Source organism: Ascaphus truei, chromosome 2 (assembly GCF_040206685.1).
Source record: "Ascaphus truei isolate aAscTru1 chromosome 2, aAscTru1.hap1, whole genome shotgun sequence".
Classification (NCBI taxonomy): Eukaryota; Metazoa; Chordata; class Amphibia; order Anura; family Ascaphidae; genus Ascaphus; species Ascaphus truei.
In genome coordinates this window covers 472,012,672-472,039,677 of record NC_134484.1, presented here as the reverse complement: position 1 = coordinate 472,039,677, position 27,006 = coordinate 472,012,672, and the positions used below count along the sequence as shown (strand labels likewise).

The window sequence follows — 27,006 nt, the reverse complement described above, 5'->3', positions numbered from 1 at the left end:
TCAATGTTAATAAAGTTAAAGAACTTCAGATGATTATCTCACTGCTCAAAGTCATGGGAAGGTGACAACGGATGTTCAAGAAAGCGGGAACGGCCAACATACAAATGAGGCCAGGGTGACAAGTAAAGTCTAAACCCCCAAATACTGTATGAAAACACTGAAAAGCAATGTCCTGCATTTTCCGGAAGACTGATTGTCTCTGGGCTTGACAGCATTCAGCAACAAGGTATGGCGGAGAAGGTAAAGGAAAAGCTGTATTTTCAATCTAAATCTGGCTACCTACAAGTGTCGGACTCTCTCCACTAAAGCATCACTGCAAGAACAGGAAGACGACCATGACAAGATTAAATGGGATATTGTTCACATTAATGAAGTAAAAAAGATGATGTCCCCATTGAGCTAAAAGCAGACACCTTTTACATTATAGTAGGTACAGAAAATGGAAGAATCAGTGGTGTAGACGTCACTATGTTGTTTCTCCACATCTTGATAACAATGGAGTAAGAAAGGTCATTGCAAAGAGAATCCAGAATTGTTATTAAATTGACAAAGATGCAGACGTCAAATAATCCAAGTGTATGCCCCAACATCAAGTCACACAGAAAATGAAGTGGAAGACTTCTACCATGAAATCAACCACTTTAACAAAGGATGTCACCTCAAGATCATTATGGGAGATTTCAATGCAAAGATTGGCGTTCAGCAGAAATACGAAGCATTGGTTGATAAGTATGATTATGGTAACAGAAATTAATGTGAACACAGATTTGCAGAATGTGCAGAATGTGAAAACTTCAGCATCATGAATTCATTCTCCAAGAAGAAATTATCTAGAAAATGGACATGAGGCGTAGCCAATAGAATCAAGAATGACATGTACTATATCCTAGCTTGCAAGAAACACGTGATTGAAGACTGCACAGTTCTAAACCGTTGTTACTCAAGGAGTGATCATTGCAAATTACATCTGAAAGCAAAATATAAAGTATATGGATTAAAAAGAAGATAAAAACAAACCAAGAATAGCAGAAAATTTAAAGAAGAGCTAAATAAAAATAGCCTTCAGCTTGCTACAAATGCATGGGGACGCTAACAATTATGAAGAACTTATAAAGACTGCAGTTGAAAGAGAAGAAATAACTGGAGTTATCGCTAACAATAACAGAGTAAAAAAAAATATCAGATGAGACAAAGAAATTACTAATGAAACAGCAAGTAATGAAGCAATAAGAAAATGTAACTGATATGGTGACAAAGACTATCGAAAATAACAAAAGTTTGAAGACAAACTCGGTGACTTATGATTTTCTTCTTCCCAATCAGTGCACTCAAACAAGACGATTGATCAACAATACAAGAGATTGTGCAATTATCATAAAAGAGAGTTGAGGACTTCTGCATGAAATTGTACGAGAAGAGATCAATAGTGTAGCATGCGTCCTTTGCATGGTGCATCATTGGTGGTGCAAAGGCAGTCAAATTCCTGAAGAATGGGAAGGCCCCCGGGGAAGATGGAATTACAACTGAAATCTTGAAAGAAGCCGGGGAAGTAAAGAAACTCCATGCAAAACTCTGCATGCTGCTTGAAGAACAGGAAAATGCCAGAATATAATAGTTATCCTCATCCAGAAGAAAGCAGACAAGGACGATCTCAAGAACAGACCAACCAATCAATCAATCTACTTCTAGTAACTTACAGTCTTAGCAAGCTCAAAACCCAAACCCACTACATTGTATATGTATATATTTGTCTAATTTGGAGTGCACTGGGATTGTGACCTAATGCAGCGGTGCGCAAACTGGGGGGTTGGGCCCCCACAGGGGCATAGGGTTTACAGAGGCCCTGCGCGCTTCTTGAAGGCACTTAAATTAAATGACGGGGATGCGGCAAAGGCCTCTGTAAAGTGCACTTACCTTGGTTAAGTCGGCTTCTGGAGACACGTCGCCATGGCAACCCCGTGTCAAATGACGCCGCGGGGTCATGTGACGTCACGTTGCTATGGCAACGTGGTGTCATGACGCCCAGAACGCAGGAACCAAGGTAAGGAGGGGCGTAGGAGAAAAGATTGCGCTCCCCTGACCTAATGTATACAACAAGAGACCAAAATACTCCAATGCTACATCCAACTTGACATAATTTAGTACATTACTATGTATATTATCTATATTCTGTCTTCATAAATATGGGTCATTTAGTTCTATACTTTGGCCTAAATATTTTAAGCATACGTCATGGTACACCCATTTCAGTAGGTTCTACACCACCAATGTTATACGGTCTTATGTATTTCTTCCACTGCATAGAGAAAAGAAAGGAAATGAAAATGCTGCAGTCTATAGCATGGTCTTTGACATGTGATGCCTGAAGGGTTAAAATTTAAGAAGCAGTATATGTGCTTTGTATGAGCTACAGTGCCGTTAAAACCAGAAGTGCCCTAATAATTATAGTGGGGGGCAAGAGCGGGGGAGGAAATCGAAAAAACAATATATATATCTATATATATATGCAAATACAACTGTATGCTCATCTGCATGTCTTAGGCAGGTCTGCAACCCCGCCTTTCCCCATTATCACCCAGCATACAGCACTTCCACTGCAGCAAGGGATTCTGGGAAATGACATGCAAATGAGCACACAGTGTCACTTTTTGCCTCAAAAACCATTTTTAACATGGTTCCCTATAGGCTTAAGCTTGCTGCATGGTCACAGCTTTGAGCACAGCCAGGATTAAGGTGCATACCCAGAAAACCACCCACAGACAGCTGTTTCGACCTTGATGGGTCTCATCAGTGTGGGGTTGATTTTAACTGGGTATGCAAAGAGGCTATGGGATAGGCTATACCATAATACTGTGTTAAGTTATGGTGAGTAAAAAAAGTGTCACTTTTTTTACTCACCATAACTTAACTCAGTATTATGGTATAGCCTATCCCATAGCCTCTTTGCATACCCAGTTAAAATCAACCCCACACTGATGAGACCCATCAAGGTCGAAACAGCTGTCTGTGGGTGGTTTTCTGGGTATGCACCTTAATCCTGGCTGTGCTCAAAGCTGTGACAATGCAGCAAGCTTAAGTCTATAGGGAACCATGTTAAAAATGGTTTTTGAGGCAAAAAGTGACACTGTGTGCTCATTTGCATGTCATTTCCCAGAATCCCTTGCTGCAGGGGAAGTGCTGTATGCTGGATGATAATGGGGAAAGGCGGGGTTGCAGACCTGCCTAAAACATGCAGATGAGCATACAGTTGTATTTGCATAGTTGCTTTCCTGTGGAGGGTTTTTGTCACTTTTTTTACTCACCATAACTTAACTCAGTATTATGGTATAGCCTATCCCATAGCCTCTTTGCATACCCAGTTAAAATCAACCCCACACTGATGAGACCCATCAAGGTCGAAACAGCTGTGTAGCTGAGACTGTGTCCCCTTGGCCTTGAGTCATCGTCCCTTCGGGGACTAAAGACTCCTGCTGCTTTTGGGGGGGCACGCCATCTCGAGCTAAGAGGAGTGATCCTGAGCGAGCGGTTCTGAGCGAGCAGATGCGGAAGTGAGGGGCCGGCACCTTTGCCCTGGGACATCGCCTTTACTGGCTAAAGTCCCTTGCTGCTTTTGGGGTGCCGCACCTGAGCTTGGGAGAGCAGAGATGACGTCGCAAGCTGGAACGCGCAATTCCATTCGGTTCCTGATCGAGGAGACCGAGAGAAGTCGAGTGAACCTGCTGTGGATAGTGGAGAAGGTGCTGAAGCAATTGATCGGTCTGGACGCTGAGAGGATCTTCTGCCTTCAGGATTTCCCTGCACAGGGGATTTATGACCTGACCTGTCATCAAGAAGCGGATGTTTGGTGCACTTTTGAAAAGTGCAAGAAGAAGTCTGGTGACCCGATCTTACATGGCATCAAGGTAATTCCAAGTTTTATGTTGGAGGAGAGACCATTGGTACTTCACATGTACAATCCGTATGCAAGGAAAGAGGAGATTGTGACTTTTTTGAAACGGTATTGTGAAATGATCAGAGGAGGTGAAGAACTTAAAAACCCATATGGCATGTTCAACGGGAAGAGACGTTTCTGGGTACGGTTCAGACGGGATCCATCATGTGCGGGAGGAGTGACACACCCACCGGCCATGTTCAATATCAGAGGGGACAGAGGTTTTTTGTTTTACCCGGGACAGCCTCTATATTGCAGGCATTGCCACACTTACTGCACCGACACACTTTATTCGAGCAAATACCCAGTATGTACCTGGCAGATACCTGGAATGCGCCGCTCCTCACCTCTGACAAGCCCCGTTGCGTTTGCCTTCCCAGCCTGGGTTCATGCCTGGCTGACGGGCGGCTGATCTGTTAAATGATAATGATTAGGATTTAATAGGCTGCAATGCTTCGCGTGTCTACCAGATGGCATAAATTCATGAATTGTAAAGCAGTATATATATATATATACTGTGCAGTATTGCAGCCAGCGGGAATAAAATGCTTCAATCCCTGCCTGGAAAATACCTCAATGCACTCGGGCAGAAAACAGTCACAAACCTCTATACACCCGGGTATACCCGAATTCGTGGGACTAGCCGAGCTCGAATAAAGTGTGTCGCCAGTGCATGGACATACAAAGGAGGGTTGCACGAAAACGGGAATTGTGTGCCGTAATTGTGGGGAAGAGGGACATACTGCAGCCAACTGTGGAGTCCCTAAGAGATGCCATCTATGCAGAGAGGAAGGACACTTGGCATGGCAGTGCACAAAAAGGACATATGCCCAGGCAGCAAAAGGGGGCATTGTGCTAGAAGAGGAAGAGACAGTGGAGGGTCTGGGAATTTGTGAGATGGAGAGTTCCCAAGAGGGAGGGCTTGATCCGGCTATAACAGCAATGTATGAGGACTTAAGAAGGGAAGAAATGGTAGAGAGTGGCCCAATAGAGGGGGAGGTATAAGTGGAAATAATGGACACGACCGGACCCAAGAAAGGGGCGCAAAAACGTAGTTTACAAGGTGACAATGATGTTTGTACAGTTGATGGGGAGGGGAAGAGTGAGCTACGGCAAGATAGGGTGACGAAGTCAAAGTTTTGTGCGCTGGATTTGTCCAGTATTGACGGGAGTGGGGAAGAGGAACAGACCGTGAGTAAAGGAAAAGAGGAAAATAAGAAGTTAGATAGGGAAGCGCAAGAAACAGAGGAGAAGGCAGGCCCTGGTGGTGCGAGTGGAAAAGGTAAAGAGGGAAAGAGTAAGTGTAAAGGGTTTGTTGTTAGTGGAAGCAAAAACGAGTCTTCGCAAGGGATAGAAACAAAGGAAGATAAGGTTAGCCAGAGTAAAGTGGAGCCTAGAGAGAAGGGTGTAGAGATTAAAGTTAAAAAAGTATCAGGGAAGGTAACCCTAAAAGAGAAAATGGAACAATTTGAGAACGCAGTGGGAGATGTTCTGTTTTGGGTGGGTATTTTCCGGAAGCAGCATGGGGGTACTAGTGATGAACAGATAATAGAAAGATTGGAAAAAATGATGTACCAAAGAAAACAGCTGACAAAAGAGCAATATGAAGAATTAAAAAAGGAGCATGTACAGTGGGTTAAAATAAAAGAGGCTAGGGGAGAGGTGAGGGAGAAAGAGAGTAGCGAGAGCAACAGCTCGTCCTCACAAAAAAGTCAGATAAGCGTGGAGGGAACTAAAATACAGAGAAGTGTAAGTGGAGTAAGTGGGAACGAAAGTGAAGAAAAGGCAGGCAAAAAAGGGATTGTACAGGCAAAAGAGGCAAATTCTGCGGGAGATAGTAAGGGGAGGAGCACCCAGGGAAAGGCTGAAGTAGGGCTTACAAAGGAAGAGGTTTTGCACAATCAACTTGCGAGGGGATTTGGGCGGAGATATTGGGATGTGAAAGAGGCAAGGGACGGGTATGAAAAAAGTGTGAGGTCTGGATTCCAGTTAGAGGAAAGTAAGAGGGGTTTGGAACGTATGGAGAAAGAAATAAAACAGATGATCGCATCACTTGAGAATAGAGAAAGGGTTTTTGTTTTTAAATGAAAGAATCTTGAAGTATATGGTTCTTATCTTTGTGTGATGTTTTGGTTATAGGGTTTTTTCGTAAAGTTATGTTTTTTTTTTTACCTTCTGAAAAGTTTATCTTTGTGTTTGTATATATCTGAAGGATGAAGGAAGAAAATGTAAATATATTATGTTTTGGTGTCTTTCTAATGTTAGGTGACTGTTGTCACTATGGTGTGTTTTTTTGGTTTCCAAAAAAGTCTGTAAACTTAAAAAAATCGTTATTTTTAGATCCTTCAAGCGAATATGATATTGCCTCTAGGAGCGTTGAGTAGCAAGTGTAGGAGCAAAGCATTCATGTATGGCAGTTTAACCAAGGTCTGAGGCTAGAAGGGTGAGAGTGGCAGAGAAGTGGGGCATGTAGATCTTGAGAGGAAGATAGGGCAAAATTATAGTTCATAACAAGGTTGTGGGGTCAGTAGAGGAGCAAAGAGAAGAGGGAGGAGAGGAAAGTGGAGCTGAGCGGTTGGCTTAATGAATCGCAGGTCTCTGCAGAATTGAGGGGTAAATGGAGGTGAAGAACAGGAGGAGAATTCAGAGATTCAGAGTAAATGAGATGAGGTGATGGTCAGGGAGAGGAAAGGGTAAATAGAGAAATTAGAGCGAGACAAGCTTCTGAATTAATCTTGGTATTTAGAGGCTACGAACACAGGCAGAATACACTGGTCAAATAGTGGAAGGTGATCTTAAAATTATTATTTTTTCCCAACTGCGTTCCATCTCATCCGCTGAAGATCAGCGACCCATTTCCAACCTTTATACTAATTTGAGAGCCTTATTACTCCTCTAATTCTGTTGCACGTGGCTTCTCCAGAATACCCAGCAAGCCTTCGGACTTCCTATAAGAGGCAATTAATACTCCCTGAATACTCCCTAAAGGTGACCATACTACTGTGTAACAAGATAGCCTTTGTCTTCACAAAAGGATGTTAAAGGTACTCACCATCGACAGAAAGTGTAACTATTTCTCCCATTATTGGGGTCAGATGTTCCCCAGTGTTTGGCTCTTCTTTCTCTGACTTAATCTCTAAACTCTCCAGTACAACCACTGGAAAATCTGCCAACAAGAAAAGGAAAATCCATCATGTAAAGCCGAGAGTGGAAACTCTTCTTGTGATATCCCTATACAGAAATACTTTGTAATGATTCCGAAGTAGATGTGAAAAGTTAGTGATTGAACTTGATGATTAATCTGGAGTGCTGAAAACATGTTGGAGTTTTTGGTGCTACCAATGTTCAAACCTCAATAACAATGATATTCTCAATATAACCTTAGAAAATCATATCTGTTTTAATTATTAGAACATGTAGCTTGTAATTCTATCCTTGAATTAATGTTATTTTCCCCAATACTGTAGACATGTCTGTACATTTTTTAAACAAATTAAATAAAGACAAGTGAGGGTGTAAGGGTACTTACCACCAATAGAAAATGAATCCATTTCACTCTTTATGGTTGTCAGACGTTCCTCCGTGTCTGCCTCTTCTTTCTCCGACTTAACCTCTAAACTCTGAGGCACAACCACTGGGAAACCTGCAATGAGAAAAGGAAAATCCATCATGTAATGCTGGGAGTGGGCGCTCTTCTGATATCGGTATAATAGAATACCTCTTGTAAAGAAATGTGTTACTGACCCTTCTGGCAGAAAATTACTTAAAAAGTGTTGAAAACATCTTACCTGATGGTGGTTCTATAAACTAGATACAGAAAAGTAAACCCAGTTACGGTCACTCTTTCCCCTGAAGTGGGTGTATTATGACATAGTTAAAAATACCTTTATTAATTGCGTCATTAAAATATAGATAGTGTAGACAGCGACGCTTGGCTAAATCCTTCAAATTCAAGGATGAATGTTAGGATTTTCTGAATTAAAAAAGGTTGTTGTTTTTATAAATACTAAACAACTTCTGGTACAGTGACCAATTAATCTTTGTCATTATCTAAAACCATTCCCTGGATAATATATCCTGTTATACCTTTTAAGCTATGGCTATTTTTTTTGTTATATTGCTACCTCAGCTACTATTTGATACCCTGTATATAATTTATATATTACCATCCATGGGATATTAATACATATCCTAGCTCTATCTCTGGTTATGAACAAGGGTTATATATATATTGAACCCATTTAGGGAAATCAGGATTATTACGGTGGGAGATCTATACGTCTCTAGTCCCTATATACAGGCATACCCCGCTTTAAGTACACTCACTTTAAGTACACTCGCGAGTAAGTACATATCGCCCAGTAGGCAAACGGCAGCTCACGCATGCGCCTGTCAGCACGTCCTGAACAGCAATACCGGCTCCCTACCTGTACCGAAGCTGTGTGCAAGCGGGGAGACTATAGAGCCTGTTACAAATGTGTTATTTACATCAGTTATGCACGTATATGACAATTGCAGTACAGTACATGCATCGATAAGTGGAAAAAGGTAGTGCTTCACTTTAAGTACATTTTCGCTTTACATACATGCTCCGGTCCCATTGCGTACGTTAATGCGGGGTATGCCTGTATACTAAGGGAACAGTTATTTTTCACCATTGGTCACTGTACCAGAGGTTGTTTAGTATTTATAGAAACAACAACCTTTTTTAATTCACAATATCTAACATTCATCATTGAATTTAAAGGATTTAGCCAAGCGTCGCTGTCTACACTATCTATATTTTAATGATGCAATTAATAAAGGTATTTTAAACTATGTCATAATACACCCACTTCAGGGGAAAGAGTGACCATAACTGGGTTTACTTTTCTGTACAGGCATAACCCGGTTTAAGGACACCCACTTTAAGTACACTCGCGTGTAAGGACATAATCGCCCAATAGGCAAACGGCAGCTCGCGCATGCGCCTGTCAGAACGTCAATACCAGCTCCCTACCTGTACCCAAGCTGTGCACAAGCGGGGAGACTATAGAGCCTGTTACAAATGCGTTATTTACATCAGTTATGCACGCATATGATGTTTGCCGTACAGTACATGCATCGATAAGTGGGAAAAAGGGAGTGCTTCACTTTAAGTACATTTTTGCTTTACATACATGCTCCGGTCCCATTGCATACGTTAATGCGGGGTATGCCTGTATCTAGTTTATCGCATTTACCTTAACCCAGAGGAGCACCATCCCCCACTTTACTTTAAGCTGAGCGAAGGTACCCCTCTGTTTTGTTTACCTGATGGAGGTTCTATTAGAAAAAACAGTGTAGCCCCCTCTTGGTTGACTACTAGTTTCTATAAGGCAGTTTTTCCCCAAATCCAGTACTTAAGTACCCCTAATAGTCCATGTTTTAAGGATATCCCTGCTTGAGCACAGGTGAATCGATCAAAACGATTGAGCCACCTGTGCTACTGTGACCATATTCTTAAAAACTGGACTGTTGGGGGTTAGTGGTGTGCCGAGAGCGTCCGGGAGCGGAGGAGCATGCGGGAACGGAGGTGCGGCGGCGGCCGGGAGCGAAATAGCATGCGGGAGCGGAGGTTCGGCGGCGTCAGGGAGCGGAAGAGGAGAGTGCGGAAGCAGAGGTGCGGCGGTGTCTGGGAGTGGAGGTGCGGCGGAGGTCGGCAGCGGGGGAGCAGAGGTGCGGCGGCATCCGGGAGTGGAGGAGAAGCGTACGGGAGCGGAGGAGGAGCGTGCGGGAGCGGAGATACAGCAGCGGCCGGGAGCAGAGGTGCTGCGGCAGCGCCCGGGAGTGGAGGAGCGTGCGGGAGCGGAGGCGTCCAGGAGCGGAGGTGCGGCGGAGGTCGGGAGTGGAGGAGCAGCGGACGGGAGCGGAGGTGCGGTGGAGGTCGGGAGCGGCAGAGGTCGGGAGCGGAGGAGCAGCGGACGGGAGCGGAGGTGCGGCGGAGGTTTGGTGCGGCGGACAGGAGCGGAGGTCTGGTGCGGAGGTTGGGAGCAGCGGAGGTGCGGCAGACAGGAGCGGAGGAGGAGCGGGCGCGGAGGTGCGGCGGCCGGGGCGGACATGCGGCGGATGGGAGCGGAGGAGGAGCAGGGGAGAGCGGAGGTGGTGGGGCGGGCAGGAGCGAAGGTGGGGTGGGCGTGTGGTGATCTGTGAACTGCAGGCATTAAGGAAACAAGCCACGCGGTAAGGGATTCCTGCTGTCCCCCGCCGGTCGGAGGACACTGTCACCAGGTAAGTGTCAAACCGGGTAGCCGGGTACCCGGCCGGGTAGAACCATTTATTTTGGTCAGGTTAACCGTTACCCTTTTTTTTTTTTTTTTAAATAGCTACCCGGTACAACACTATTAGGGGTACTTGAGGACTGGAGTTGGGGTTAATTATGATAATGGATTAACTGTGTGGGCCCCAGGTTTAACCCCTCTGCTTTCAACATCATGAACTGTGATGTCAGCATGGAGGGTGTATACAGCCACATGCTTTGTTCTACAAGCAGGTTCACCAGAGTCTCAACTGAGGCCTTCATGCAAGTTCTGTAAATATGTTGTGTGTGTCTAGTCTGCAGCAAGGTATGTTCTGTCACTATTTGTTATTTTATAATGTGCCCAGTTCTTTGGTAAGCGCTTGTTAGAGAATCGTAAAAAAGTCAATTGAAACCCAATTTACCGTAATTGTATTTTCCTGGAGACTCCTTCCATGGCAGTGCTCACCAATGGGTTTAGTTCCACCCTCCAGCTGAGATAGGACAGAAATCTACCCGTGGAAAGACACTAAATAGCTCCTTCTTTCCTCCCCAAGTAGCCTTGGTACAAAAATCTGAAATATATAACTAGAAACATCTTAGATCTAAACTTTGTGAGGGAATTGGTGAGCACTGCCAGGGAAGGACTCTCCAGGAAGAGAAAATTACAGAAAGTTAGTATCAATTTTCTATTTCACTGTTGTCTACATGGCAGTGATCACCAATGGGACTTGCCAGAGCAGTACCCACATAAAAAAAGGGAGGGGGTCCTAGAATAAAACACCACACACCTTGACACTCAAATATGATCTTTTATTTAAGTGGTGACGACTGCAGGACCTTTCTTCCAAAGCATGCGTCTGCGGAGGCTTGTACGTCCAAAGAATAATTCTTAATAAATGTATTAATTGCCCTGCATAATTCTGCGGGGGAAGCCTGCGCCTTGCTGCCCATGACGTGGCCATGGCCCTTGTCGAATGTGCATTTACCAGCTCTGGGACTGGAATCTTTTGAATAGTACAGGCCTTCCTGATAGCTGTTACAGAACATTGACTTATGGTAGATTTTGAGGCTGTTTGCTCTTTCCTTGCTTCCTTCAGAAGAATGAACAGTCTGACTTCCTAAATCCTTCTGTTTTGGAAAGGTAGAGCTTTAAGCACCTCACTACATGTAACGTGTGTAGAATCCGCTCTTTGTCGTTTGCTGGTTGATATGGAATTTTGAAACAACCTTAGGTAAGAAAAGCTGTACTGGACTCAAGAAGACCTTTTCTTGATGAAAAATAAGGTAAGGTTCCTTCATGGACAAAGCTGGTAATTCACCAATCCTAAGCACAGACGTTACCAACTGGACTGTCTTTAGCATTAGATTCATGTCTGAAGCTTGAGAAAGTGATTCAAAACAGATGCCCCATCTGTTAGAGCCCGTAATACCAATGATAAATCCCAACTGGAACCAAGTCCCTGTATTGTGGATTGATTTTCTTCAAAACTTGGAAGAATCTACTTATGAGGTCTAAATCGGCCAAATGTCTCACTAGTAGTGCCGATAATGCGGACACATGAACCTTCAATGAGCTACAGCTGAGCCCTTGTTCTAGACATTCTTACAAAAAACTCCAGGTAGTTCAAGAAGCTTATACCTTGTTGCTCACTCCACTGATAGAATTGATGCCAGATTCTATGATATACTGTAGAAGTAGTCCTTGCCGCCATTAAGGCCTGTAACCCCTTATGCGACAGCCCTCTTGATCTGAGCAGCTCCCGCTAAACCTCCCTGACATAAAAATTCCATTCCCCTGGACTGGGATGTTGCACTGGATCCTGGAATATGAGGCCTTCAAACATGGGTAGTTGCCACAGTTTGTCTAGCAAAAGTTGAATTACCTGTGGGAACCAGTGTCACGGGAGACCAGGCATTAACACCTTTTTATCTGGATCATACACTGAGCAAAACAAGATAAGTGAAATAAATTGGAAATTTATTCGCATGAAAAGACAAACACACAATGTTACAAAACTACATAAGAAGAACACACTTACTTGGGACCTGGGGTAAAAAAAATAGACTTTCCTAGCTTAATATAACATGAAACAAGAGTCTTTAGTTGACCGGGACTTAGTCCGAGATGTCCTGGAACTCAAATCGGCAAATGTTCCTGATGCCACCGCTGACTTTCCTCCGGAGGTGCTGAAATAAGTTCACCGGAAGCTAGCTCCAAACGCCCTGGAACTCGATTCAGCTTGGAATCCCAGCCGCGACCGCTACGTTCCTTTTTGAGAACTTGGTCCTAAAAAGCTGGACTGAAATATTTCACTTCGGATTTCTGAAGCCGGTGTCTTTGTTATTTCTTTCGGAGCATCTTTTGGTCGGTTCAAATTTGCCGCTGCTGTTTTGGCGCTTCAAATCTGACGACTGGATTGGCTGAGGGAGTCTTTTAGTATTTTAGTTCATTTATGAAATACTCCAGCCAATCCCAGCGTGGGAACTTTCCTACCAGCCAATCAGAGCGATGCCAGTCTTCTGAAGTCAGGCAAGCGGATCTTCTGAATCGGCCAAGGGGATGCACAAGATTTCCACCTTAGCCACTTGGTATGCAGAAGCCTCCTGCTGGTTTAGGCTCCCCACAGTCTGGTGGGGCAAATGGTAGTCTTGAGGACTTCCATTCATCCCAGGATGTGGGCATATAAACCTAAACTTCATGCCCAAATGTTCTTCACACCTGGCAACCTCTGGTGGCTTTCATGTCCGATGTCTGGGTAGACTCGCTGGCACAAGCTGGTAGGCCAGTGACTGATCCAGAAGATTGGTCCAGATTGACCCAGCTCATTATACTGTTAACAAACATATATGTTTTAAAACACACTGTTTAATAAAAATATAACTCTTAGGATATTTTTCAAAGTCATTCTGGTATGGGGAATAGAATAAAAAGCTGCACTTTATTTCTTACTAGCCATATTTCCCACACACTATAAACTGGACATGGGCTTTTAAAACTCCTCACAATCTAAATGTATGGTTGGAGCACCTCAGAGCCCCTATATAGGTTCTGGGTGACCTGGGCATTAACTGGGTATCCCCCCTAACCTAGGAAACCCTTGACAAGTTCAAGGACACCTCACATCCCTATGCCCCATTTACCTTTCTGGTCTGTGCTGAAGCAGGGAATCCTAGCGGTGAGTCGCGCAAGCGTTTTTAAGGGGAGATTTTGCCGGAGCAATGTGCCTATATGTATCCGGGAATCCGACCCGATTCCCGGCTACATTTTTCGTGTATCCAGCAACTCTGGACTCCAACTAGCTAGGCACATTCTGACCACACTTTCTCCGTAACCCTCCCCCCCCCCCTTGAAACTCATAGCCCAGCATTCTCTGCTTGCTGGCAATCCTGGAAAGGTAAAAACACATACATTCTGTAGCGTCGCATGATTTTACAACAAGCATGTACAATCACTGGGCTCAAGAGCTGACACTCCCGAACCCCAATACATGGATCAGAGGTAACCATATGAGCTTAACCTTTATTGTGAACCTGGTTACCCCCTCACCGTCACAACCGGGCTCTGCGTGGCCAATTTGGGAGTATAGCCACTACGTCTGCCTTGACTTGTCTGACTTTCCTGAGAAATCTTGGGAATTGGTGGGAACACGCATGAGAGTCGGAACTTCCATGGAACGGACAGGGCGTCTACTGTGGTAGCTACTGGATGAAACATTCCTGAGCAGAGCTTTTGTTACTTCCAGTTTCTTGATGTTGCCATGAGATCTGTTGTCCCCCATTTTGCGACTAATTGATTGAAAGTCATGTTTGACAGGCACCACTTTCCTGGATCTAGGGTCTACCGGCTGAGGACGCCTGCCCACAGATTTATTTTCCCTGCGATATTAATTGCTTTAAAGTCTGCTAGATGACATTCTGCCCAGGTAATAAATCGGGTGTTGTTCCTGTTGGAGTACGGGGCTCCTTGTGCTTCCTTATATAGGTCACCTTAGTATGGTTGTCTGACCTGATATTTAAGTTGCACCCTCGTAGTAGTGGTGAGAAGTGCTCAATTGCCTCCATTACTGCTCTAGAATGCTAGCTGACATTTCATGACTTACAATAGTCAAGAAAAATTGCCTCTCTTGGTCCCGAGCTGGGCTCCCCAGCTTGTGCCACTTGTGTCAGTCATAAGCATGAGCCAGACCTGATCTTGTAGAGGAAAACCTGCTTTTAGGTTCTTGTCGCTATCACACAATTTCAAGGATTCTCTTACGTTTTTTGGTAAGGAGTTACATTAGTCCAGTCTTGCCGCCTGCCTCTGCCAATGGCGCAAGAAGTTTTGTTGTAATGTTTTCTATGCCACCTGGCCAAGTTTACCACCTGTACGGTTGGTGATAGAGTGCCCATCAGCCTCATGCATTAATGAGCCCGCCATCGATTGCTGGCTCTGGCTGTTCTGACCGTCTCCTTCAAATGTTTTATTTTGTCGCAAGGAGGAACCACTCTGCCTTGCTGTGTGTTTAACTCCATCCCCAGGAATCTCAGATTCTGGGTTGGGCTTAATTGTCTCTTTTCCGTGTTGACCAACCAATCATGATGTGAAATGAATTCTAGCATCCTTGATAGGAGTTGACGTAAGAGGACTCAGTCCTGTGCCTTTATCAGAATTTCGTCCACGAAGCGGAAAATTTGTATTAGATTTATTTATAAAAATGTTTTACTAGGATGTAATGCATTGAGAGTTACAGTACCTCTTGTTTTCAAGTATGTCCTGGGCACAGAGGTATGACGACAGACACATGGTTACATTAGGTGAAATGGGTTTTACATTATGTATAAAGACATTGCAGGAACAGTTAAAGATACAATATGTATTCTTACATTTGGCAATGACTGTTATCAACAGAGAAGAGCTCTGAATTGGTAGTGTGCTACCCCTATTGCAAATTGCAGAAATCATCTGTGACATATGGGTACGTGAAAGTAAGCATCCTTTAGGTATACTGATACAAGCCAGACCCCCCCCTTGTCCACTGCGGCAATAATGGTGCTGAGGGACTCCATTTTGAATTTCCTTACATTGAGCAGTTTGTTTACTCCTCTTAGGTCTAGGATAGACCCGAATATTCCGTTCACCTTTTTCACGAGGAACACTGGTGAGAAGATACATCGATATCTTTCTTTGTGGTTGAATTGCATGATCATTCATAAATTAATAAGCTGTTGGATACTGATGGTTAATGCCTGTCTGGCAAGTTTCTCTGTCATCGGGATCTTATGAACCTGTGCCTTCCAGGTATAGTTTTGAATTCCAGACAATTATACAAGCATCCAAGAGACTGTAATCGTTTGCGCCCAAACATAATGGAATTAAGTCTTCCTCCGACGTACTGTAGGATGTTCAAGCTCCTATTATCTCATGCAAACATCTCAGCCACTCTATGAGGGTCCACCTCTTCTTGGCCCAAAAAAAGAGAGCCCTGGCCTCCACACCAGGAGGCTGTTCTTGTATAACCAATTCCGGGCCTGTAGGATCTCATTGCTCGGTTGTTGACCCCCTCATTCATAGATGAAATTGCGCCATGAAATCTACTCTTCCTTTCCTGTGCAAGGAATAGAGTTTTGCTTCCAGAACCTTCTCAATGACGGAATAGAGTTTCCTACTGAACAGACGAACTGCGAAAGGAATTGAACACAGATTGCTCTTAGATGACAAATCTGCCTGCCAATATCTTAGCCAAAGTGCTCATCTGGCTGCGACAGACGGTGACATAGACCTTGTTGTCAGCCTTATTGAATCCAGTGATCCTTCTGCTACAAAGGCCACTGCCAGTTTTAGCTCAGAGTGTGGCTCAACTATCTGGGATCTTTTAACTCCTCTCTCCAGGGCTTCCTCCACATTAGCAAGCCATACACTTCATAGCTCCACACGGATGTTATGGCTACGGAAGGCCTGCAAGCTGCGCCCGCAGCAGTAAACAATTTCTTTAAGGCATTCTCCATCATACCGTCTTGAAGGGAGACCGCATTGTCCACAGGCAGGGTTGTTCTTCTGTCTAACCTTTATACCGCTGCATTCACCTATGGTGGGGAATCCCATGCTTGCACTTTTTCCTCGAATGGGTACATTCTTGAAAATGTCCTAGTCAAAGGAGTTTTTTGTCTGGCTGGGACCACTCTAATGTGATCATCTCCTTCACATCTTCATGGGCCAGGAAGGTTCTTGGTTTCCTGTGCAGGCTCCTGAATATGTGATTTCTAGGTTCCGAAAGGGGAAGGCTCATCCTCGGTCTGTAAGATCTCTCTTCCTGCCTTGAGAAGTGACCAGATCAAAAGTGGACGATTCTTCCTCTGCTGAAAACTCATTATCTGAAGATTCCATTTCCAGTTCCATCCTGCTGAATTGTTTGCCCTCTGAATTCTCAGAAGATTAATCTTACAGGCTTTCTAGGCAAGTACATGATCTTGCCCACAGTTTAGCCTTTATGGGCAGACTTTGAAGAGGCTGCTTCAATGACCTGGGTTACTGCGTCCTGCATCCATGAGATGAAATCCAACATGGGTCTTTTGTCTCAACTCTTCAGCAATCTCCACAAAGTCTTCAATTTTCCAATGCAAGCTTCTCACAAGAGACACAATGATTTGTTTTCTTCATGGTCTTCTTTCCAACAGTTGGTTCTGTAGGCACTCTGGCCACTGGATCTTCCTGTTGTGAGTTTGGAGTACTGACATAATATGAATATCAGTAATTACTGTATAACCATCTCTTTTTTTTTTTAAACAAAAATTGCAAGAGTACAACTACTACTATCTCCCTGGGGCTTACGTTGGGACTTTAGCAACCACAGTTTTAGAAGAGCTTGCATCCATGATGTATCCTGGTTAGGTCCTGATAGGCTTGCAGACTTTAGCAATGCATATATAGTTATGGTAGGCTTGCAGCAGTTACACCTTTACATGCAGCACTTGAGCAGGGTTCCAGCGTGTGTGCTGTCCTCCACATGTCTTAATCCTCCTGCGAGAGTAACAGGGCAACAAGAGCATGCGCTTGCTTGGCAATTTAAAATCCTTTTATTTCCCCTCGGACCAGTAACCCCACGCGGCCTTGCGCGAGCTTTCTCGCTGCTACTCGTGCATCCACGCGGTCGCATGCACTCGCCTGTCAAAGAGGCTTCAGGAGCTGCGAGCCTCAGCGGCTATTTGCAGCATGACCGTCTGACGGACCCCGGAACAGCTAACTCCTTGGAGCGCGGACGTCCGAGCTACAGCGAAAAACAGATGCAGACAACTCCCCTGGATCTATTACAAGATAATCGGGTAAGCTCCCACTATACTACGTAAATACACTAACCTCTACCTCAGATGGGTAGGACAGAAAAAAAAAATATCTGGGGAGGAAAGGAGGGATATTTATGGCCTCCCACAGGTAGATTTCTGTCCCATCTCGGCGACAGGGTGGAACTTAACCCATTGGTGACCACTGCCATAGGGACAACAGGAAAGTTATTTATATATATATGCGTGAAGTGTGCAGCATAGTTCCCATACGGTTGCCCCCACAGTAAATTGAACGTATGTTGTTGAATCAGCCAATTATGAAAGTTCTTAGCACATCGCTGTCTCCATGAAAGAAGTTTCCATTTCGTCCTTCGCAATGGGTAACGCAAGATAAGTACCTCCTCTAGATAGGACCGGAACCTACTAGAGGATGATTATCTAAAGCGCTTATATTTTGCTGCATGTATTGTGTCATGTTATCTGTGTATATCTATGTGAAGTGTTTATAGACTGCGTTCAATAAACATACTTTGGTTTATAAAAGAGCCATTTGTATTCCACATTTTCATCCAATCCCGGCCCACACCATCTATATGGCTGAGAGACTGAGCATTTACGTTATGGATTATTCTGTGGAGCCGTGAAAGGGGGGGTTAACAAGATGAATTAATTTGGGTGTTTAACTCGCATAACTGCAAAATACAGGCATACCCCGGTTTAAGGACACTCAGTTTAAGTACACTCGCGAGTAAGGACATATTTTCAATAGTACCATACCCCTGTGTCCGTACGCTCGCTTCACGAGTACAGACACTTATTCTGCCCTACAGACCGCCGTAGTAGTGACGCGCTGATTCCCCTCACCCAACAGGCAAACGGCAGCTCGCGCATGCGCCTGTCAGCACATCCTGAACAGCAATACCTGCTCCCTACCTGCACCGAATCATCGATAAGTGGAAAAAAGGTAATGCTTCACTTTAAGTACATTTTCGCTTTACATGCTCTGGACCCATTGCGTATGTTAATGCGGGGTATGCCTGTAACTGCAAAATACCAGATATTCCCTCCTTGGAGATTTGAAAGCCACTAAAATATCTCCTCTACTCACTTAACACGTGTGGATCCATGCTGGTAGTGAGCAGCGCTCCTCTGGAGGTGCTGAGATATGAGGTTCATTGATTTATATTTCCTAGGTATCAGCTGTGCCTGTATAAAAAAAAAGAAAGAAAAATTTTAATTAATACGATCTCTTTTATTGGACAAATTTAAAGAATTTAGTATAAGCTTTAAAACTTTTAAGACAAAAACAACCCAAACATCAGAGGCGCCTAAACAAACATATGGTCCAACCTCAAACAGGAACTTCATTTCAAACAGTGCAAAATTCATCTATGGTTCAGGATTATGGAACATAATCACCTAGAATAAAAACCACAGTATAAAAGAGTCACAGCCATGAGAATAGCAAACTCATTTTAGTGCAACATATTCATATACTGTCCAGTTCAATACTATGAATAAAAAGAAGCAGATAAATCTGGTGCTCCAGTTTGGCGTTAGAGAGACTGATAAAAGTTCCCGATACGCTCTCCGGTCCAGCAGTTCTGTTCCATACTGACACCGTCTCTCTATTATTTTATACAGTGAGAAGTGGGCAATGCAGAACAGTGCAGTAACTCCCTCTAACCTGACCCCACTTCTCACCATATTAAATAGGGGTTTGATCGCCTCACACCCTTATCGTCTCATTTTCTTTCTTATCAGTTGTCATACATAACACAAGTGAGCACGTGACTTGTGTATGTAGCAGGGTCACCCCTGACTACTATTCTGCCCCATAGACTTATCGTTAGGGGTCCTTATTTAACATACAAATCTATTGTAGCAAAAAAGGTATCCAGTTACTTTTCAAAGTTTGAATAGGGTCCAAAAACAGTACTTAAATTTAGAGTTAATATACAAAAAGCATTACAGTGCTTGGTTACAGAAAAAAGATTGTTACAAGAAACATACATTATTATAATACGCAATTGAGAGAAATCCAAAAAGGAAAAATGCGGGTGCACTGCTGATTCAAACGAGAAAAACTGGAACGCAATGACCAAAGGTTTTATTGAAATGTAAATAACATAGGAGGCGCATGCGCGACGGCAGAGGGAACGGACGCCTAACTGCCTAACTGAAGTGCTCCGTTCCCTTCAGCATTAACCAAACATCAAACAGGCACTTAATCAGCATTTAGAACAACACAGTTGAGAGCTTTATAGAGCAGAACCGACAGGGATGTGTACGAGAGCCAAATCAAAAAAGCTTACCCCCCCCCCCCGTGCTCACAGACTTCTTCCCCAGGGGAGGGATGGCGGGAGCGGTGGACTCGAGGGGACTCCCATTGCTGGAGGAGTCAGGGTCTGAAGGAGAGCAAGCAGAGGACAAGAGAGATAAACAACTGGTGGCCTGCGCTGATCAAGGAGTTCTGCAAAGAGCTCAAAGCATTCTCTCACAGTTAACAGAGATCAGGAGAGATGTAAACAGCGTGGGAGAAAGAACTGCCGGGCTGGAGGGGCAGATGGAAACAGCAACACAGGCACTTAAAAAGAACGAGAGGGAAACGGCTCAACTCAAAGCCCTAGTGATGGAAATCGGCAATAAGCAAGAGGACGCGGAGAACAGGGACCGACGAAACAACATTCGCCTGAGGGGGGTCCCTCAATCTGTAGCAGACCTGGAGGACTACGTGACAAGATGGCTGGTGCACATGTTGCCAGACAAACCAGAATCAGACATCCATCTGGATCGGTGCCACCGTGCTCTGAGAGCAACCAGGGATCCCACCCAGGGACATTATCATGCGGTTCCATTATTTCCGCGTCGAAGAGGATTTATGCCAAATCACTAGGGCTGCCAACAGCATAGAGTTTGAAGGATACAGTCTTACAGTGTTTCAGGATATTTCCCCCACCACACTGCTAAAACGTAAGAGTATGGCCCCGTAACCAAAATCCTAAGGGACAGGGGGACCCGCTATTGTTGGGTTTTTCCATTTGGACTTATGGTCCTAAAGAATGGGGTGCCACACACACTAAATCAGCCAGAAGAAGGAGAGGAATTCCTGTGAAAAATAGGGATTAATCCTGGTCCTGCCAGTCCTGCAAACCTACCTTCAGAGGAAGAGAAGGCTCCTGGTCAGTCGGGGAGAGAAGTGAGGGCGTTAGCAGGTTAACAAAGAAGCAAACAGACAAATGGAAACAGAAAATAAACAAATTAAATACCAATTAAAGGCTTAAAGGGGCCCTGCCAAGTTACAAAAGTTGGGGGAGATATCCACGAGGTGGAAAAAAACGGTGCACAGCCAAATGAAGCAGAGCTGGATTATGTGACCATAAAAAAGTATTTATTGGTTAAAAGAACATGACTTAGTTTTTCACACATGGCTTCTCCATTTTGGCTTTATTTTTGTTAAATAAAATCATGACACGATGTAATATGTCATGTGTTGTTCATCTGAGGTTGTATTTATCAAATTTTAAGACCTGCTAAGGAACAGATGATTGTTATTATGTCCTGATATGTAAAACCATAGAATTCAAAGAGGGTGTACTTTCTTTTTCACACCACTGTATATTATACCCGGTGGTAAGTGTGATTCATTGGGAGGTATACAGTATAGGTATACCGGGTTCTCGTGAGGAACTATCCCGCCAATCTGGGATCCTCACGGGTGGAGGTGCTACACAAATTCACCTCAGGCTCCCCAGGAGCGACAGCTGTCTGTGTGTAGGTTTACTGGCTATGCATCTTAACCCAGGCTGTGCAATGCAGCAAGCATAAGCTTATAGGGGTCCATGTCAAAATAGATTTGAAGCAAAAAGGTGGCATGCTCATTTGCATGTCATTTCCCAGAATCCCTTGATGCAGCGGAAGCGCTGTGTGCTGGGTGATAATGGTGAAAGGCAGGGTTGCAGACCTGTCTAAGACATGCAAATGAGCACACAGTAATATTTCCATTTGAGATATATATATATATTGTAAAGCAATCGGCGCAATAAGAAAAGTGTCCGTTTATACAAAAAACCCTTATAGGAGAGGAACTGATTGTTTATGTTGATAGTAAATCATATAATGTCATGAACTTGTTACAATAAGCAATAAAAAATGTCAATGTCACTGGAACATGAAAAAGTGTAATATTGGAAGAGTTAGTGATGACTGACAATGTTGCAAGAAATTCATTGGTGTAAAACCGCATTTCAGTATGTCAATTTTCTTCTCCGTATCACTGTTTCTGTGCCCCAGAGTCCAAAAGCAAAAAAATGCAGCAGGTGTATGTGGCTTTTTGCTGGATACACTACTGTACGTCACCTCGGTGTAAGGGTTCCGGTCCTGGCTTTGGCTGGAACTCACCCTTACAGGGCTACAGAGCTTCCAGCCATAGCCCTCCCTGTACTGGGCAATTGGAATCACCTGGTTCTGGGCTTACACTGTAGTCAACTTGATACTGCCTTCTATGCAGCTCTGTCCCTATTGGCTACCCGTGCTATCTAGGTTGAGCCCTTCCATCAGGAAGGGGCTGAGCATAATTCTTGAATCGCTGTATTCCTGGTAACCTGTGCTTGCTACAAGCATCTCTGTTTGGCCTACCTTGGGTGTTCCTGTGCTGAAGCGCTGGATCCCCAGCACTATAGCTTCTTGGTTCCTGTGGCCTGTCTGCATGCCCTGCTTACAGAGGCTTTCATCACTTCCTGCTCTGCATCTGTGCTCATCAGCAGCAACCCTGCTTGGCCCGCCTGGCCTTTGTGCGCTAAAGCTCTACGCTGAAGCCTTCCTTGTTCCTGAGGACCTCCCATGCTGGAGCATCTACGCTGGATCCCCTGCGCTGTAGCCTCTCGGTTTCTGAGACCTTCCCTTGCGCTGAAGTGCCTATGCTGAAGCTCTTCGCTGAAACTTTCCTGGTACCGACCCCAGCCTGTGACCTAGACCATTCTCCTGTGCTGCCTGCCTTGACCCCAGCCTGGATAACGGAGGTGTGCATAAAATAAAAAATTAATAGACGATACCGTTCTGTGGCTAACAAAATGTTTTATTTGTGAGAGCTTTCGAGATACACTGATCTCTTCTTCCGGCGGTGTAAATATACTGTACTGTATACACATATACATGCGTGTTAAAAACAGAGCTGAAGGGTGGGGGGTTGGTAAAAAAAATATATATTACACTCATTTTTTTACCAACCCCCTCTCCCCCCCATAGCTCTGTTTTTAACATGTATATGTGTATATATTTACACTGCCGGAAGAAGAGATCACTGTATCTCGAAAGCTCGCACAAATAAAAGCATTTCGTTAGCCACTGAACGGTATCATCTATTAATTTTTGAGATATATATTAGTGCAAATATATCAAGTGCGCAGAAACAATAGGGTTAAGTAGTTTCTTATAAGTGCAGCCACAATGCTGGTTTTAAACACAAAAACCTAGGAATCTATGAAAGGTAAAGCATTTGGCGCAATAAGAAAAGTGTCCGTTTATTAAAAAAAAACCTTATAGGAGAGGAACTGATTGTTTATATTGATTGCAGATCATATAATGTCCTGAACTTGTTACATTAAGCAATAAAAAATGTCACTGGAACGTGAAAAAGTGTTATATTGGAAGAGTTAGTGATAACTGACAATGTTGCAAGAAATTCATTGGTGTAAAACCGCATTTCAGTAAGTACATTTTCTTCTCCGTATCACTGTTTCTGTGCCCCGCTGGTTAGTTACCTTTTGCTTAGAGTCCAAAAGCAAACAAATGTAGCAGGTGTCTGTGGGTTTTTGCTGGATACACTATTGTCCGTCACCTCCGGCTATCAACCGCTACGGATCCCCGATTGTAGTCAGACCTTCACGCTGATAGGACTGATCACATCCAGTCCCCTATGCCTTTGTGAGGATTGGACCTCGATCCTGCCCCTGTGATGCTTTGGGTGACGCCCGTCGCGCATGCACTGCGAGCGCTGCAGTACTCCTGCTGGCACCGGACCTAGGCTCCAGCCCCGCGCCGCGTCCCTTGACGCAATGGAAAACATCACTGTTCCCACTTCACATTGGTGCCGCAATACCAGGGGCACTCGAGGGGTTAATGCCAACTCCCTTTATTACTCCCCAGCTGTATTTCTAGTGCTTGCCACTAGTATCCTGCTGCTCTGCTATTGCCTTTGCATTCTGCCTTGTTTATCTGTTACCTTTGACCTCAGCTTGTACCGTGACTTATACCTTCTCTGACCCCTGGAACTCGGCTACGCACAACGACCATTCTGACCTCTCTACTCCTGGACCCCAGCTACGCACATCGACCATCCGACTTCTCTAATCCTAGATCACGCGCGAGTATCACAACTAATCTGACCTCTCCTGCCCTGACCCAGCTACACGACGACTCTGCAATTCGGACGTGGTTGCGCGGTTGTTGGTGGGTGTCCTCTAACATCCCCACCTGAGCCCTGTGGTCCTGTCCTGTTAGTAGCACTCGTTACAGCCTATTGATCTTGGCGTCTCAGCGCCTCGGGTTTTCTGCCAAGTCGTCCACTCACATGAATCCTGTACCGGTGTCTCTCTGGTCCCGGAGATAGAGATGTAATCACCTCACTGTGCAGCAGACCTCCAACAGTTCGTCGACATAGGTCGGACCAAATGCACACCAAACATCAGGTTCACCAATTCTGCTCAGATGTTTAGCCGAACACTGAGCTTCTCGTTCCGACTCACAGCTGGATATCACGTCACAGTGCTGAGGAGGAGCCTCAAAGAACCCTATGCGTAGGTACCCCTGATGAAGTCTATATATGAGACGAAACGCGTAGGGTTCTCTGAGCATATCTACTTGTCTATTGTATATTCAATTTATATGGTCACTTTTTATAATACAAGTTCTAAGGCATCTGAAGTGTTTAGAGTTGTTATTTGCCGTTTATCTTAATTTTTTCCTTTTGCATCCGGTGATTGAGGATCCTACTCAGCTGGGAGTCGGAACGAGGGCCTCACTGTTCAGCGAAACATCTGAGCAGAGTTGTTGCACCGATGTCCGGTGTACATGCGGTCTGTCCTATGTCGATAAGCTGTTGGAGGTCTGCTGCACAGTGAGGGGATTATATCTCTAACTCTGGGACCAGAGAAACGCCAGTACGGGATTCATGTGAGTGGACGACTTGGCAGAAAAGCCGAGGCGCTGAAACGCCAACATTAACAGGCATAGGGGACTGGATGTGATCAGTCCTATCAGCGCGAAGGTCCGACTACAATCGGGGATCCGGAGCGGTTGATAGCCGAAGATGACGGACAATAGTGTATCCTGCAAAAAGCCACAGACACCTGCTGTATTTGTTTGCTTTTGTACTCTAAGCAAAATGTAACTAACCAGCGGGGCACAGAAACAGTGATACGGAGAAGAAAATGTACTTACTGAAATACGGTTTTACACCAATGAATTTCTTGCAACATTGTCAGTTATCACTAACTCTTCCAATATAACACTTTTTCACGTTCCAGTGACATTCTTTATTGCTTAATGTAACAAGTTGAGGACATTATATGATGTACTATCAATATAAACTATAAGTTCCTCTCCTATAAGGTTTTTTTGTATAAATGGACAGTTTTTGCGCCGAATGCTTTGCTTTTCATAGATTCCTAGGTTTTTGTTTTAAAACCAGCATTATGGCTGCACTTATAAGAAACTACTTAACCCTATTGTTTCTGCGCACTTGATATATTTGCACTAATTATATATATATATATCTCAAAAACTAATAGACGACACCGTTCAGTGGCTAACGAAATGCTTTTATTTGTGCGAGCTTTCGAGATACACTGATCTCTTCTTCCGACGATGTAAATATATACACATATACATATGTGTTAAAAACAGAGCTATGTAGGATGTACATGGAAGTGATCTGTCCTGGAATGACTGACGAACCCCGACTCAACTACATGACGAGATGGGAGACTGACGTAGGGGAGACACTAGAAGACGAAGGCTGGGATCATATCCTTCAGGCTGCAGCCAAAAGCTCAGTCTGTGCCACGTTAAAGGAGAACGCATTTAAGGTCCTCATGCGTTGGTATCATACCCCACTAAAACTATCTAAATTTGTTAAAGGGTATTCGCCGCTCTGCCCAAAGCAGTGTGGGGAATCAGCGGATTTAAAACATAGGCTGTAGTCTTGCCCGAGGGTGGTCCCGATTTGGGAAAACATTAGGGAATGGTTGCAGAGGATCCTAAACTTGGAGATCCCCCTGGATCCGTGGCTGTTCCTTTTGGGCAGGCGAATCCAGGGATTGCCAACAGCGGCACACAAGCTGGTTGAGCATTTCGCAACCGCCACACGATGTGAGATCGCAGCAGTATGGAAACGAGATGAAATTCCAGTTATCCCCAGAATTCGGAATAGAATTTGGCACGTGTGCCAGATGGAACAGTTGACTAGTTGGGTCAACGACTCTGGCTCAAATTTCTTAAATGTATGGGCGCAATGGATTGCCCAAACAGACATCCCAGGGTTTGATGCCGACACAATCCTGCATTAATAGAGTTGAATGCGTTCTCCGATGACGGGGCAAGACTTTGGCACTATCAATTAGGAGACAGGTAGGACAAGCCCCGAGACTAGATGACAGGGCAGTGAAGCCTCCAATCCTAGGAAGGATACAGCCGCAAGGCTGAAATCAAGGATGCAACATCCATACAAGTCCAAGGCCGTCCCGTCCTCACCCCCCCTTTTTTTTTCCTTCCTGTGTAAACCTACTGTTGTCTTGTCTAAGTCATGTGGGTTAGGTTTGTCAAGTCCAGTGTTTAAATGTTGTGAGTCCAAGTTGACAAATGTTGGTGCTCTATCCCTGCACCTACGAGGATGGAGGCTGTACTTGTATGGGTAATGTGATACCAAACTATGGAATGTGGCACATTGTATGCTCTGTAAAACGCAATAAAAACTTAAGTTGAAAAAAAAAAACAGAGCTATGGGGGGGAGAGGGTGTTGGTAAAAAAAAATGGATGTAATATACAGGCATACCCCTACAAAAATTATATATCAATGGCGCTCTGCACTAGTAAAATATAAACATATAATATATAGTAATGGAAATATACAACCAGTGGCGTGGATGTTTCTCCTGGGAATGGATGTTCCACATGTGATGGGAAAACATGTAAGGAAAAAAAATCACAACATAGTGTAATACTGTGAGACATACATACAAACATATAACATAAGACGGACGCTGGGAACAACAAGTGACCAATTACAAACACATTTAATAAAGCATCTCATTAAAAATACATAAAATACATAAAATAGAAACTGTTAGGGCACTCCAACTCAGGTGGGGGTACCTGCTTACCAAAAGTAAGAAGGTATCAGGCAGTGGATATATAAGAGTATCCCCTCTATGGATGGCTGCTGCTGCACCGGACTGCTGGGCTCACACGTGTGTTGTTAGCCGTGGATAGTGCTTGCTCCCTCTGTTTGTAGCATAAGCCTCTGTGCGCCCTGGACACGGAAGATTCTTCCTGCTCG

General features: G+C 44.3%; 1 protein-coding gene across 4 annotated transcripts in view; it reads right to left on the bottom strand.

Annotated features, from left to right (window-relative positions):
* The window catches only part of LOC142488348 (uncharacterized), a 33,493-nt gene that overhangs the window by 3,490 nt on the left and 2,997 nt on the right, over positions 1-27,006 (bottom strand). For 2 of the 4 annotated variants that reach the window (XM_075588752.1, XM_075588756.1), the window contains exons 2-4: positions 18,559-18,656; positions 7,461-7,574; positions 6,984-7,097 (exon numbers count right to left, since the gene is read on the bottom strand). In XM_075588752.1, coding sequence (XP_075444867.1) covers positions 6,984-7,097; positions 7,461-7,574; positions 18,559-18,577 — 247 coding nt within the window. In that variant the 5' untranslated portion in view covers positions 18,578-18,656. Of the gene's footprint in view, positions 1-6,983; positions 7,098-7,460; positions 7,575-18,558; positions 18,657-20,608; positions 20,978-21,661; positions 22,520-27,006 lie in introns of those variants that run through there. The other 2 variants (XM_075588757.1, XM_075588758.1) reach the window with 2 other exon arrangements.